This window comes from Pelodiscus sinensis, chromosome 2, assembly GCF_049634645.1.
Source record: "Pelodiscus sinensis isolate JC-2024 chromosome 2, ASM4963464v1, whole genome shotgun sequence".
Classification (NCBI taxonomy): Eukaryota; Metazoa; Chordata; order Testudines; family Trionychidae; genus Pelodiscus; species Pelodiscus sinensis.
The window spans coordinates 181,173,727-181,189,366 of NC_134712.1; the positions used below are offsets into that span (position 1 = coordinate 181,173,727).

Sequence of the window (15,640 nt, forward strand, 5' to 3'; positions counted from 1 at the left end):
CTGCCCTTCCCTGATGTATTAGATTTTTGTATATGTGATTGTTTCTTATCTGATCTGGCCCATACTTTATCATCTCCCCTTCTCTCTTTCTGACTGAAACCTACAGAATCTCCATCAATGGACTCTCCTCTAAGAGAAGTCTCCATACGATCCACGTGCTCCTCTGCACCAATCGGCTTTCCCCCATCTCTTAGTTTAAAAACTGCTCTACAACATTTTTAATGTTTAGTGCTAGCAGCCTGGATCCATCTTGGTTTAGATGGAGCCCATCCTTCCTGTATGGGCTCCCTCTCTCCCAAAAGTGTCTCCAGTTCCTAATAAATCTAAACCCCTCCTCCCTACATCCCTTAATTTTCTTACCCTAAAATATCATTTCAAGTGCTGGCCCTTTGGTGATGGAATTCTATAAAGCAAGATATAGTACTTACGGCTGTTTTTGCGCAGGTAGTCAATGAGCTCACATGGCTGCAGAACAGAAACAAAACATGGACAAGGAAAGGAATATTTTGCTGATGAAGTGGGCTATTTCTAAATATACATTTAATATAGAATAAGCCAGAGATACATACTTGAAAAGGGTTGAGTCCCATCGTTCCTTTCCGACCCTAGAAGCACAAGATTATAGATTACTGTGTAATTGAACGTTTTCAATTAAAAGGATAATTATAGTAATTAAATTGCAAGGATAACCTGTAAAACAAGACCTGACTGTATTGTGTGTTTTAGCTCTTTTAATTTAATATGCACTGTGTTATTGTAGCAATTTAAGTTCCAAATGTTGGGATCATGATATCCAAAAAGGAACATGGAGAGTTATTTTATTTTAGTGGGGTTTAGGGACAGAAAGAAGAATTATATATATTATATATATTTGAATTCAAGTGCTCAACACCTTTGAAAATCAGATGTTATGTTGCTGCTCCTAAACGTCAGTCTAATCTATCCTTGTATGACGCTTCTGGGCAGAAGCAGCAGTAATGACTGCAAACAAGAGTGGAGTCCAGATTCAATTTGACAGGAGTGAAATCTCAGATCTCTTCTATTGGGATCTTTGAATTCCAGCTTGTGATTATAAAACTATCAGAAAACAGCAAGTTGCAAACATCTGACATGGATAGAAAAAAATCCAAAAACTAGATATATTTTCCTAATTTTTAAAAAATATTGCAACTCACAGAATGCAAATGTCTTGTTCTTTAATTGTCAATTTTCAGGAGAGAACTAAGGTCCAAATGAAAAAGGTGCAATTATGTTTTAAGTACAATTAGGCATTGAAATAGTTGCCTAAAATTGCATATAAAATTAGATTTGGGGTCTAAACAGTATGTACAAATTTGCACGTACAAATACCTGATTTGTACTCTCAGTTGCATAATATGAAAACGCAGACTGGAATTACACGCATGAACTTTGGACCTTTTTTCAGTATTTTGGTTCAAAGTATGGGAAGATAATATGATATACATGCAGACTCACACATTTATTTTTATATTGCTAGCAAATATACATTATTAGCATTTTCAAAGTGACAATCAAGCAGCATATATCTATCTTTGACACCCCAGAATGTGAGCGTAGCAGCATTGTGCAAGAGGGTTTTTCTTGCGCAAAAAGGGGCACTGTACATAGCTCCTTCTGGCACAAGAGCCTCTTCTGCAAAAATGGTGGCTCATTTGGAATGCAAATGAGGCTCAGCAATATTCCACGCTTAGCCTCATTTTCATATTTCTCACGCAAGAAGCCGGGAGTGTAGACATAGCCATATGGTGTATCCTGAGACAGGAAAATAATCACTCACCCCCATCTTCAAATTTAAAGTAAGTACCTTTTTATGCAAAAAAAATTACATAAATTTATGTGGTCAATTCATACCCTGCGTCCCTGAGGTCCCGGGCCTCCTGGAATACCCTTCTCACCAGGAAAACCTGCAACACCCTGGAAACAGTGACATAAATTACAATCTACAAATGGTATATACAGCATTCTGGTAGTATTGTGTATTTCTCTGTTCTAGGGCCCAGTTCTCCATCCCATTAATGCTTTATACCACTTTAACGCTATTCAATTCAGTGAATCATAGAATCATAGAATAATAGGACTGGAAGGGACCTCAAGAGGTCATCGAGTCCAGCCCCCCGCCCTCAAGGCAGGACCAAGCTCCGTCTACACCATCCCTGACAGATGTCTATCTAACCTGTTCTTAAATATCTCCAGAGAGGGAGATTCCACCACCTCCCTTGGCAATTTATTCCAATATTTGACCACCCTGACAGTTAGGAATTTTTTCCTAATGTCCAATCTAAACCTCCCTTGCTGCACTTTAAGCCCATTACTCCTTGTCCTGTCCTCAGAAACCAAGAGGAACAAATTTTCTCCTTCCTCCTTGTGACACCCTTTAAGATATTTGAAAACTGCTAGCATGTCCCCCCTTAATCTTCTTTTTTCCAAACTAAACAAGCCCAGTTCATGAATCCTGGCTTCATAGGTCATGTTCTCTAAACCTTTAATCATTCTTGTTGCTCTTCTCTGTACCCTTTCCAATTTCTCCACATCTTTCTTGAAATGTGGCGCCCAGAACTGGACACAGTACTCCAGCTGAGGCCTAACTAGTGCAGAGTAGAGCGGCAGAATGACTTCACGAGTTTTGCTTACAACACACCTGTTGATACAACCTAGAATCATATTTGCTTTTTTTGCAACAGCATCACACTGTTGACTCATATTCAACTTGTGGTCCACTATGACCCCTAGATCCCTTTCCGCCATGCTCCTTCCTAGACAGTCGCTTCCCATCTTGTATGTATGGAACTGATTGTTCCTTCCTTTGCATTTCTCTTTATTAAACCTCATCCTGTTTACCTCAGACCATTTCTCTAACTTGCTAAGGTCATTTTGAATTATGTCCCTATCCTCCAAAGAAGTCGCAACCTCACCCAGTTTGGTATCATCTGCAAACTTAATAAGCGTACTCTCTATCCCAATATCTACATCATTGATGAAGATATTGAACAGTACGGGTCCCAAAACAGACCCTTGAGGAACTCCACTTGTTATCCCTTTCCAGCAGGATTTAGAACCGTTAACAACAACTCTCTGACTACGGTTATCCAACCAATTATGCACCCACCTTATCGTGGGCCTATCTAAGTTATATTTGCCTAGTTTATCAATAAGAATATCATGCGAGACCGTATCAAATGCCTTACTAAAGTCTAGGTATATGACATCCACTGCTTCTCCCTTATCCACAAGGCTCGTTATCCTATCAAAGAAAGCTATCAGATTAGTTTGGCATGACTTGTTCTTCACAAACCCATGCTGGCTATTCCCTATCACTTTATTACCTTCCAAGTTTTTGCATATGATTTCCTTAATTACCTGCTCCATTATCTTCCCTGGGACAGACGTTACACTGACCGGTCTGTAGTACATATATTCTTTATGTATAGTTGGGTGAGATGGGAACTATATATTTTTACTTATTAACATTTTTAAAAGAAAAAAAATGGGCAGGCTGTCAGTACACTATCACTTTTCTTTGTGCAGTCCAGCTGAATGCAATCTATGCCTACTGCACAGTGACTCAGGAGATAGGGATTCTACTCATACCTCTACTATGGACTCTTTGTGTAATGTTTACAAATGTCACCTAACTTCTCTGTGACTCTGTTTCTTCATGGTAAACTACAAAAATAAGAGTTGCAAAAGAATAGCAATGTGCATGACTAACTTATAGTACAAAACCAAAACTATGATGACTTTTCCTTTCCTTTGTCGGAGGAGCTAAAAACACAATTAAACAGGAAACAATTATGCCAAAATAAGTGTTTTGTTTACCTTAGACTATTAAAGGAGGAAGACTTGGTTAACTATTAGACTCCTTCAAACTAGCAACTATGAAGTAACTCATTCGTGATTACAATGTAAAAGATAAAAATCATGTATATGAGCTTTAGCAACCCTGAAAAAAATTAAACTTACTGTTTATAAGGAGCATAATATAATAAGAAATGTTAATATTTCAGCCAGTAAAATCAGCAACAAAAATATACCCCGTCTACTCCTCCAACTTCCCTGTAACATCAGCTATCCACAGTATTTCTATAAAATAATTAGACTTTGTTTCCCTGACTTGGAGCCAGCTCTGTGCTACACCAGTCTTCCATTGGTCATAAAAATGGCCATTCTGGGTCAGACCAATAGTTCCTCTAGCACAATACTGTTTCTTCTGACAGTGGCCAAAGCCAAATAGAGACGAGGTGGGTGATGTAATATCTTTTATTGGACCATCTTCAGCTGGTGAGAGGGAAAAGCTTTCAAGTCACACAAAGTTCTTCAGGTCTGAGGAAAGTACTCCCAGCATCACAGAAAAATGCAAGGTAGAACATATTGTTTAGCATAAACAGCACAAATTGTAAGGGACCCATTCAAGGCAGTGGTCCGTTACACTGTAGTGAAGAGACAGCCATGGCGTCAAACCATAGGCCACCAAAGGCCACCTCTTGCACTAGGTTGATCTCCCATAGCTGGCTATACCTGTTTTAGATGGGCTAGTGTGCACAAAGCAGTTGCATCAGAGTGCAGGATCTGGACTATTGTGCTTCCAATAACTGGGTAAAAGATACCCAGTTAAAATAGATTTCTACCACTTGGGCAGGTAAAATGACAGGGGATTTTTGCACGAACAAGCCAACCTCAAGACAAATCAATAATCATAAAAGACTACAAAAGTGTTCTTACCATTTTTCCTCTTGACCCTTTTGGCCCAGGTTCTCCTGAAATGCCTGCATCTCCAATTTCACCCTAATTAGTCAGATATAGAAAAATTAAAATGTGAAAATGGCTATTACGTTAAAACAAAAATGTGAACTCAAGAAATGGCTATTGCTCTTTATTTCTTCCATTCATACATCTCGCTTTTAAGAGCACAGAGACTGGTATGAAATCGGCATGTATGAAAACACATACACATACAAGTAGCACTGTGTGTGGTCTCTTTCACTCATACCCCACAAAATGATTGTTTTAGAAAGTGAACGTTTTGTGACGTCAGCAGGGAATTTTTACGTTCGTATTCTTTCCACATAGAAATGTTTGCCTACACTCTACCTTTGATTTTTTTGTTAACACCTAACGGTCCTAAACACTGACCCTCTGCCACCTCAGCCTGTCTTTGCACCAAATAATATCTCCATAACTTGGAAGGATTTGATTTTTACAAGTAAAGGCTGGTAAACATCAATTTCTATAAACACCTACAAACTGACTAGAAAAACATTTCTATCAATAATAACAGGAATTTACAAGATAGATAAAGTAATGCTGCTTATGAATTAACTAGAATTTGATTTAAGGCTATTTACACATTTTTACATATGACGTTGACAATTGGTGATTTAATGGTTATAAAACTTTTTTTAAATTGGTCTCTGCTGTTATTTAATTATTTTTTCTGATTCCCTTTAATCTCTTACAACTGTGAAAATTCAAACTGAAAAAAACAAAACAAATTGAACGAAAATGCTTTTAAAATAACCACTTATATGATCAATGGAAATTATCATAAATAAAAAGGTATTCTGCCAACCCTATTCAAGTTGATCTATATATAAATACATACCAGCATATTTTCACCATCACTTATGCAAAACACACTGATGTCATATTTCATGTGTGCACAGAACAAGACTTGTTAATCATGCATTTTTCATATACATAGCTTCAATGGACTATATCACACACAGCACTACAAAACAAAATGCAAAAGTGCATGGGAATTTTTTCTAGCACTTTGTTTGGATAACTGTTCTTTGTAACTGCTGACACCGTCTGCTTCCAGCTCCACATTAATTACAGGAAGAAGTGGGACACATACACCTACATTGGCAGACACAACACTTGTCTATTCCTAATTTGGAGAATCATGTTCCCAGAGGCTTTTCTAGCACATCTCTAAATAAGATTTGACTCTAGCAGGAACCTCAGAAATGACACACAATAATTAAAAGTGATAAATTAAAAAAAAACTGTTAAAAATCTCCAGGCAGTAAGGCGATCAGACAGAAGAAAAATCTTTGTAGTGCTTTAGTATCACAAAGAATTTCAGTACAAGATAAATCAGGACTTTCTTCCCATGAAAGACGAAGAATGTTTCTTTCTCTTTCTAGCAAAAGTGTATTATTGAAACTTATTGCCATCATTACAGACTCCACTTTGTTATCCCGATTTTATGCAAACATACTATAACTGCAGCACAGTGCTGTTAATGCAAAAGTGGTGTTGTGGAGCATGGAGAGTCAAGTCCACTGATCAGAAAGCGACAACATTAATGTGAAGTAGAATACCTTGAGTCCAGTCTCTCCTGGGAATCCATCTTGTCCCTGTTAGAATTATCATCACAATTATATTTTTACTTAGTTTTTTCTACTCTATTTGGCTTTTCAAAAATCACTGCTGTAATAAATACTGAAACTGGCAATGAGCAGGAGACCATGTTACTATTGCTAGCTACTGTTTCTGAGGTGCTAACATGGATTGTACAAAATGCAAAAGCTGACACAGTCCCTTATGCAAGAAGCTTATAATTTAAGCAGAATGAAACAATTTGTGCAAAAAAGGCCCGATCCAACTCCTGATAGAATCGATGAAAAGACAGCTGTTGATTTTAATGGGAGTTGCACTGCATCCAAAATGCATCTGCAGCCCAGGAAGTTTAGAACCTGACCTTGCAATGAGCTGGCTGCCCTAAATCCCCAATAAAAGCACCTTTCTTGGCGAAGTCCTTAGAATGTAGCAAGTATTTTGTGGGGCAGAGTCAGAAGTAACTGATGCTTCTTAGGAAGTGGGTGCAGGGAAGGGCCTCTGCGGGGTAGGGCACAGGGAGGGGCAGGATGCACATCGCATCTTGGGAGAGATACAGCTGGGGTGTAACAACATGTTATTAAAGTGGATTAATCTTGATGGTCTTGCCAGAAAAAGGGAGTTTTAAGGTGAAGTTAAAAGACATGCATGCAGAAGTCCAGGGAGTCTGGCAAGAAAGACAAAAAGCTTTTGAAAAGCTCTCTGTTCCTCCTTATTTTACTAAGCTCAGGCATGTATCATTTTAAATATACATAAAGAAGCAGTGTACTTTACTAGGATGTCCAAGCAATGTGCTCCTAATTGCACTGATTAATGAAAAGGAAGTGACTCTAAAGACAAAATACTCCAGGGAAGTTTTACTGATCTTTCCTGAAAGCAGATAAGAGTCAGACAGTGAGCAGGCATCTGTGACAACCGTGAGCACTGAGATGGTTCCTTTGCATAAATAAACGATCTTTACCGCTAACGTGCTCCACACTCTGCCTCACGCCCCTTTGTCTGTTCAATCTGAACATAATCCTAGCTGGGTCCCATTTTGGGGACAAGGACTTTCTTTGGTTTACTCATTTGTACACAACCTAGAACAATGGTCTGATCCTGGCCAGGGGCTCTAGGCATTGTAATAATAAAATAATAATACATATTAGTTTTTGAAGCTTGAGACTGCTACTAGTGAAGTCAGTGGAAGATTGGTCATTGTCCTTGAAAGGCACAGGAGGGGCTAGATGACAGAAAAATTTGATGTCAAAATATGAGGCCTTACAGTTCAAAGAGGATTGGAAACAATACTGGGAGCATTTTTTGGAGTAAATTAGACCTATTCTATGATTATTTTTAGTCAGACAGAATTCTTCCCCTAATTTCATTTGTAAATAATGACAGTAGATGTACATTTGACTGTAAAACAGATATGAACTATATAAATATATCTATGGAAGGATATATAATCTGATTGTATTCCTCTCCTGAGCTCCTGAACCCAGGTAAATTGTATTTACCTTTGCTCCTCTCTTTCCTGGTCGACCATATCCAACATTGCCATTTTCTCCCTGTGAACAGACCATTGCATTTAAAATCATCTACTTTCTCTGACTGTGCTATACTCCAGCTATTAATGTCTATATTAGTTTATTTGTCTATATAGAAACCCAAATGCCTGAGGGCAGAGAGAAGCAACTGGACAGGTGATTTATAAACTAAGGACTTCATGTTGGCCACTCTCTGCACATCAAGAGAATAAAATACAAACCTGCATCCCCCATTGACCTGATGGTCCTCTCGGCCCTTTCTGTCCGGGATCACCAGGTTCTCCCTGTTAAACGCAATTAAAATGATCTCAACACTTGTGAATACAATTTTTTTTAAACCACAGGGACTGAAAAATCTCTCCAGCCAACGCGTTACTATACAAGCTGCAATCTAAAGGTTTAATGAATATAAAAAGTGAAACTTAATTATTTAGGACTATGCACTGTTCTTGAACTGAGCATACAGCTGACACTGAAGTAAAAAAACCTACGGTCCTTACTCTGGTAAAATTTTCATTGAGTTTTGCCCAAATGATTGTTTCAGGATCATGTTCAACGACAAAATCTTATCTTCAGTTAGGAATAAACAAATGAACTTTTAGAAACAACAAAAGTAGCTAAAGAAATGAAACCTACTTTATTTCCTCCAATTCCAGGATTGCCACGACTTCCTTCTGGGCCCACAGTTCCTGGATTTCCCTGAAATTACATGAACATATGATGTCTAGTCAGACTTTGGGGAAAAATCACTTTGCTGCTGCTTTTTTTTGTTTTTGTTTTGTTTTGCAACTTTTCCCAACCCTATAACGATGCTCAATGTCTCATCTTCAACAAGTAATGCCACATTAGCCCTCCATGTAGAACAACAACAGACTTGTCTGAATGTTGCCAGGTCTGCTTTTCCCATAGATATCTGGTGGGAAATGAAAGCAGTCAACATAAATAACACTTAGATTCATTGCTTCACATTTCAATCAAGCATTTATTTTCCTACCAGCCTGGTAGCAACATTGCATAAGAAAAAGGTACTCACTAGTTTGATTGGTACAGATTACGTTTGAGGACCCAGCAAACATTGCATTCTCAATTCTAGACACACAAAGTTGGGTCTATAAAATGATTATACTATAGACTTAAAATCTATTCTTCATTCATAAAAAATTATCTAAAGTTACTTCAGGTTTCTCATTCAGACAGTTTATACACTGGTCATATATAAACCAAAAAGGTCTAATTCTGCCTTTTGTTACATGGATGCAATCTCCAACTGCTCTTTAGCAGGTTTATGTGGATCATATTGATTTAAATGGGAGTTTCCCTCTCCCATCACAAAAAGAAGCAGAATTCTGTCTCTATTTTTTATTTTGTCCTACAGTAACCACATATTTTGAATACAACTATACTGGAAGATATAGGGCCTTAATGAAGCATACAAGAGATAATGAGGAGAAGATGCAGTTTTAGCTTCAGGAATCTCCCTAAGGGTACATCTAGACTAAAGGCTTTTGTCAACAGAGACTTTGTCGACAGATAGGCTGTGTCTAGACTACATGGCTCCATCGATGGAGCCGTGTAGATTAGACAGATGGGCAAAGGCAAATGAAGCCGCGATTTAAATGATCGTGGCTTCATTTAAATTTACATGGCTGCCGCGCTGAGCCGACAAACAGCTGATCAGCTGTTTGTCCACTCAGCGTGCTAGTCTGGACGCTCCCCTGCCGACATCAAAGCCCTTTGTTGGCAGCCCCATTATTCCTCGTGGGATGAGGTTTACCGGGGCTGCCGACAAAGGGCTTTGATGTTGGCAGAGGAGTGTCCAGACTAGCGCTCTGAGCAGACAAACAGCTGATCAGCTGTTTGTCAGCTCAGTGTGGCAGCCATGTAAATTTAAATGAAGCCGCGATCATTTAAATCGCAGCTTCATTTGCCTTTGCCCATCTGTCTAATCTACACGGCTCCATCGATGGAGCCATGTAGTCTAGACACAGCCTATCTGTCGACAAAGTCTCCTCATTATCTTTGCCAAAAAAACAAATCTACATGGCTCTGTCGACGGAGCCATGTAGTTTAGACGTACCCATACTGTCGACAAAGCTTCTGTCAACAAAGACCATCTAGACTACATCCAGTTCTGTCGACAAATCAAGCTGCTTTGTTGACATGAGAGTGTAGACGCAAAGGACAGTGTAGATGCAATAACGCCTTCTGTCAACAGAACTCTTCTGACAAAAGGCGTTATTCCTCGTAGGGTTTACCACCGTTGACAAAACTGCCGAGTTCTGTTGACATTATGTCAACAGAACTCGGTGGTAGTGTAGATGCAGGTATGGTTTTGTTGACAAAAATCCACTTTTGTCGACAAAACCCAGTAGTCTAGACACACCCTAATAGAGTTCATTCTATGGCTGTACCATGGTTCACACTCAGGCTATGTCTACACTACAGGCTTCTTGCTCAAGAGCTGAAAAAGCTCAAAGAAGGGATGTGTTTTTGCACAAGAGAGCATCCAGACTGCCTGGATGCTCTCTCACAAGTAAGCATTCATTGCTGTGGACAGAATGGTCACCAGGGCAACTGTGCTTTTTCCTCTTCAGTCTTCTTGAGCAAAAAATCCCTATTCCCTGTCTACAAACACCTTTTTGCTCAAGAGCTCTTGTGCAAACAGGAGTTATTCCTTGTAGAAAGAGGAATATCTACACCGCAAAAACTCCTCTGTTCTGTCGATTTATTTACGCAAAAATGCGCGTGAGGTGTGGACGCTCTGCGAGTTTTTGCACAAAAATTCTGTAGTGTAGACCTAGCCTCAGGGATCCAGTTTCTGTGACTGTCATTGTTCCAGTTACAGATTCCTGAGTCTCGTGATTCTGTTTCATTTGACTCTTACTATATATTTTCAAAACTCTGTGTGCACCTGTCTGTCTGTCCATCCATTTGTGAGTCTACTTGTTGAAGAACTCCTCCTAAACAGTAAGAGCTAGGCCCACCAAATTTGGTAGGCAGCTTCCTCTTACTCTAACTCAAAGCGAGGAAGGATTTTGGTTGCACCGGGATAATGGGATGAGCCTGGAATCAGATTCTTTTCCATAACACAGAAAGGGAAGGGTCTGATAGCAGGGGCAGTTATGCTCCAGAGTGATCAAAGAGGACACCAAGTGCAAGGGGGCAGTTATACTGCAGAGTGACCAGCTGGGGGCATGGCTCTGCATGTTGCCAGCCACTGGCCATAAGTGGTCCCCCTGCCCCAAAGCCAAAGCCACTCACCTCCACCCCCGGACCCTCGGCCCCAGCCCCAGCCCCAGCCAACAGGGAGAGGAGCCTGTCAGCCAGTGGTCCTGCCACTGTGGGTCCTCCAGGGAGCAATCACCAGCTGGAGCAGAGGAACAGCCACTCAGCCAGGGCTGGGCAGCCACCAGGGCCCACCAGAAAGTAGCCAATGGCCTGAGCTGAACAGTCTGCTACTCCTGCTGCAATGCCTCTCCTGCCTCCCCCCAGACAGCAGCTACTGGCCAGGCAGCATAGCCCTGGCCAGCCGTGGGGCTGCTCTGAGCCCCCCACAGTCTCCAGCCCCCTGCCCTGACTCCTGCACCCTCCATACGCTACCCTGATTCTGGCTTCCCCATACTCTGTCCTGAGCCCTCCCCCATACTGCCCAACCCTAGCCCTGAGCCCCCAAGATCCTTCAGCCCCAAGCTCCTGCCCTGAGCCCCCACAAGAACCTGAGCAATGCTGGGTTAATCCTCTAGTGCTAGAATAAAGCAAAAGTTCTGACATTTTCTAACACTTGAGCAGTTGATTTTAAAATACTATTTTAATCTGTGTTGCATGATATTTAGGCAAACATACATACACATGCTTATGAACCTTTAAATAAACTGGTTGGCCATGATATGATAGAAATAGATTGTGATATAGCTATTGAATATTTTTCTTATAATGTAAAGTCATTTGTCATGGCCCTGAGATCTTTCACATTTGGTTCTGGACATCCGACACTTTGGTAATCTGAAGATGTGGGCCGTGTCCAGGTTTTGTTAGTCTTTAAAGTGCTACCAGAGTATTTGTCATGTTTTAAGTTTATTCCTTGCTTTCTTATGAATACATCTCTCTTTCAGGGATTTCTAAACAAAGAATGCAACAAAACAATAAAAATGGAGGTCTCCCACAGTCTTCCACAGGCCGAGTAGAAACCTAAATGAATTCCCAGAGTATTTTTACCTGAAGCCCTTTATTTCCTTCTCTTCCATTCTCTCCTTTCACACCTTTAATTCCTCTTAGTCCCTGGAAATTATATGACACAGAAAACCCAGTTAACACACAAATGCATATATTGTAAATGCAAAAAAAACCCCTGCCTTATGGAATAAAACCACTTAGCCATTTATATAAACTTGATGTGTTGAAAGTGCTCTTAGAATAACACCTGATTAACCTGTGAGGCAAGTACTCTTCCCATTTTAGAAATAGTTAACTTAATTGTCTCAGTTTAACTCAAACACTAGGTCCCCATAGCAGTCTGCTAATCAAGAACCAGACTTCAGCTGCTCCCAAGTCCCTTCCTGCTGAAGAATTCCAGATGCCCATAAGAAACTAAGAATGGCAATGCTGGGTCAGATCAATGGTCCATCAGCCCAATACCCTGTCCTCTGGCAGTGACCAACACCAGATGGTCCAAAGTCAATGAACAGAGCAAGGCAATTATCAAGTGATCCATCCTCTGTCATCTAGTCCCAACACCTGAGCAGTCAGAGGATGGAGATATTCAGAGAGGATGAGATAAGCTTGCTGGGAAGGATGCAGATTCACTCTTCTTCCAGGCTGAGTGCCTATGGAGCTTGGGGTGGAATTGAATCTTTCCTATTGGAACACCCATGGGACAGACCTTTGGTGCAGCTTACAGATGTAAAAGACTAGTCAACTAGTCAATTATCCGATAAGTATTTGCTTATCGGACACTATTTTAACTAGTTGACTAGTCCATATATCCCCCTTTGCTGACTCTATAGATTGGGGCAGCAAAGGTAGGGAAGGGGTACTTCAAAGGGGGCACCGCACAGCAGCGCTTCCAATTCGAAACCCCAAGGTGGTGTTTAAAGGGGCAGCTGCTGCACTGTTGATCCATGGCCCCTTTAAAAAGCTGCCTCTGCACCTTTCAGAGGGGCAGCCAGGGATCCCCCGGGGTCAGCTGGGGAGTCCCCAGCTGATTCTGAGCTCTGCGTGGCACTTCCCTGGAAGCCGGGGTTAGTGGGGGAGTCCTCAGCCAAGGTCAGCTGACCCCTGGCTCCTAGCGGCATGCAGCGTAGTCCGGGGTCAGTGGGGGACTCACAGTGACTCTGGGCTCCATGGTTTGAAATGCACAAAAGCCCCTGTTGGGGACTCTTAAGCATTTCAAAGCAGGCACCTGCCTGCAGCCCGGAGTTAGTGGGACTTTCCACTGGTCCCAGGCTGTACGCGGAGTTCCTCATTCCTCCTTTGAGACATACAAGAGCCACACAGGGAAATTCCATTGACGAGTCAATTTACTGCATTTTAACATCCTTAGTGCAGCTGCCTCACCAGGAATAACCTTCAAGGAAATCCCTAGTACAGTTTCTTCAATTTGTAGTCCTTGTACCTGCAAAAGCGAATCTATATCCATATTTGCAATGCAGGGGGCTAATATAGTTCTAAAATCACACAGGGCCAGATCGTACATCCTTTAATTATACTGGTTACATGAGGTGTTTCACTGGATCACTCATCAACATGAGGAAGAAGTTTCCTCTCTGATCAGTATCCAGTGAAGTCATACTTGGCTATTATTTGTTCAACAGAGGGGCAGCACTGGAACATCAGAGGTATTGCAAGCCAGGAAAGAGGAGCATGGATAGAGCTGTGTGAGAAGTTTAAATTATTCCTTCTTTACTATGCTATGACCAATTCAAATCTATGCTACTGGTGCTTCAGAGCCACCAACAATATATTCACTTACACATTGGCTGTGCTTTGTGTAAGTCTGGACACGGAGCCATTAGATTTTTGGACACAGACTTTTTCATTTCTCTTTTGTATTTCAAGTTCTCTTTTTCCTCGAAAATATCTAGATGAATGTTAATATTCACCTGGGATCCTCGAAATCCTTGTTCGCCTTCAGAACCTTTTGGACCTTCCTTTCCTTTCTCTCCCTGCGTTAAGAGAGAGTTTCTTATAGTAATTTTCTCAAGTGATCATAATAGTAACTGGTCTGCCAGGAGAACAGTAGGATATTTTCAGTCTCTAATATCATTTATTTGGCATTGAACACCTCTTGTCATTTCTTAGCGCAGTCTGTCAAGACTCTAGCAGCATGCCCTGCCAGATTTTTAATAGAATCAGTTATTGCAACATACAGATTTTAAAATTGTTTTTAATATCCAGAAATTAAATAAAGCTTAATTGCTGCCACTAAGCTGTCTGAGCGTTTAACCATAGCAGCTGTTCTAAGACGTGATACCTGAAATCTGGTTTCGGAGATACGTTTTTTTTCAGTTTCTTGGACAATACCTTGCCATACAGAGATGAAAGCTGGTGGAGTGTATAAAGCGCCTCCTCCCTATGTTTTACCCCTTTTCAGGGGCATACTACAATGACACTCACCTCAGGACTGTCTGAAACTAGCACATCTATAGACCCCAAAGAGATAAGCAGAATTTGCAGTCTCTTTTGGATTCTATCCCATACTGCCTATAATATGGGGCAGTGCCAACCATACGCAGCAGGTATAAGAGGCAAGGGGAAGCAATGTGTCCCCTGGGTCTTAGTGCTCAACTTTTATCATCTTCCTATCCCAATGCTGATCATTCCTGCAGGCTCCTACAGCAAGCTGTTGCTGACTGATGAATCTCCCCTTCCCCCCCCCCGCAAAAAAAAAAGGATCTGTTAAGCTGAACGTGAAAAGCCTTCCAGCACGCCAGACCTAACAACATAACACTGATCCTGTGAAAGAGCCACAAATGGTAATGAAACCATTTAACAGTACGTGCCAACCGTGAACTTACTGACATAGCCAGTTGTGCAGTACTATGTCTACAGGATCTTAGTTTAGAACTTGCTTTAAATACTTTAGTTTGTAGTTGAAGATTATAAAATCACGTCTCTAAAAATCCATAGTTAGATAAACCTGAGCATTCAGATTTAGCCTCAAATGCTTGGATCTTCAGACCTATAGTTTTTAAATAAATTCTTCACCTATCCTTATCTAAAATACACACACTAATTTTAATTACTCTGGTACAAAATCTTCCTTCCAAAGTCTTCCTGTCCTTTCTATCCATCTCTACTCTCCTTTAACAATCCTCTTCCCCACCCCCTTTTCAAGAGAGAGCCCTTAAAAGGACAACATTCCCTTTCTTCTAGATAGATGGATAAATGTCCCTTTTACTTCTTACTATCAGCTATTAGCTCTCATTAACGTCAATGGGAATTTTGCAGAACACAAGTAGTATCACTGAAGTCACTGAGACTAATTCTCTGAGAAAGGCAAGCAGGATTTGTGCCTTATCCTAACACATCTAAAATAAATATTGGACTTCCGTTGCAAATATTTTAGAAGGCAGGACAACTAACAATAATCCTACTTTATAGATCAGGGATGTAAAAGATTAACTAGTCAAGCATTACACTTACTGAAACGCTTGCTGGGCAGCCAGTTAACCAGACCTCACCCAAACCCCACTGAATGGCCAGTCGCTCCGGGGTGGAGCAGTTCTGGTGGTGACAGGCTGGCCAGCCAGCGG

At 40.8% G+C, this 15,640-nt stretch overlaps 1 protein-coding gene across 3 annotated transcripts in view; it reads right to left on the reverse strand.

The window, feature by feature from the left end:
• COL6A6 (collagen type VI alpha 6 chain) overlaps nt 1-15,640 on the reverse strand; it is an 89,075-nt gene that overhangs the window by 14,982 nt on the left and 58,453 nt on the right. For all 3 annotated transcript variants that reach the window (XM_075921927.1, XM_075921928.1, XM_075921926.1), the window contains 10 exons: nt 13,988-14,050; nt 12,105-12,167; nt 8,526-8,588; nt 8,111-8,173; nt 7,860-7,910; nt 6,345-6,380; nt 4,741-4,803; nt 1,873-1,935; nt 570-605; nt 429-465 (listed from right to left, as the gene is read on the reverse strand). In XM_075921927.1, the coding sequence (XP_075778042.1) occupies nt 429-465; nt 570-605; nt 1,873-1,935; nt 4,741-4,803; nt 6,345-6,380; nt 7,860-7,910; nt 8,111-8,173; nt 8,526-8,588; nt 12,105-12,167; nt 13,988-14,050 (538 nt within the window). The remainder of the gene's footprint in view (nt 1-428; nt 466-569; nt 606-1,872; nt 1,936-4,740; nt 4,804-6,344; nt 6,381-7,859; nt 7,911-8,110; nt 8,174-8,525; nt 8,589-12,104; nt 12,168-13,987; nt 14,051-15,640) is intronic.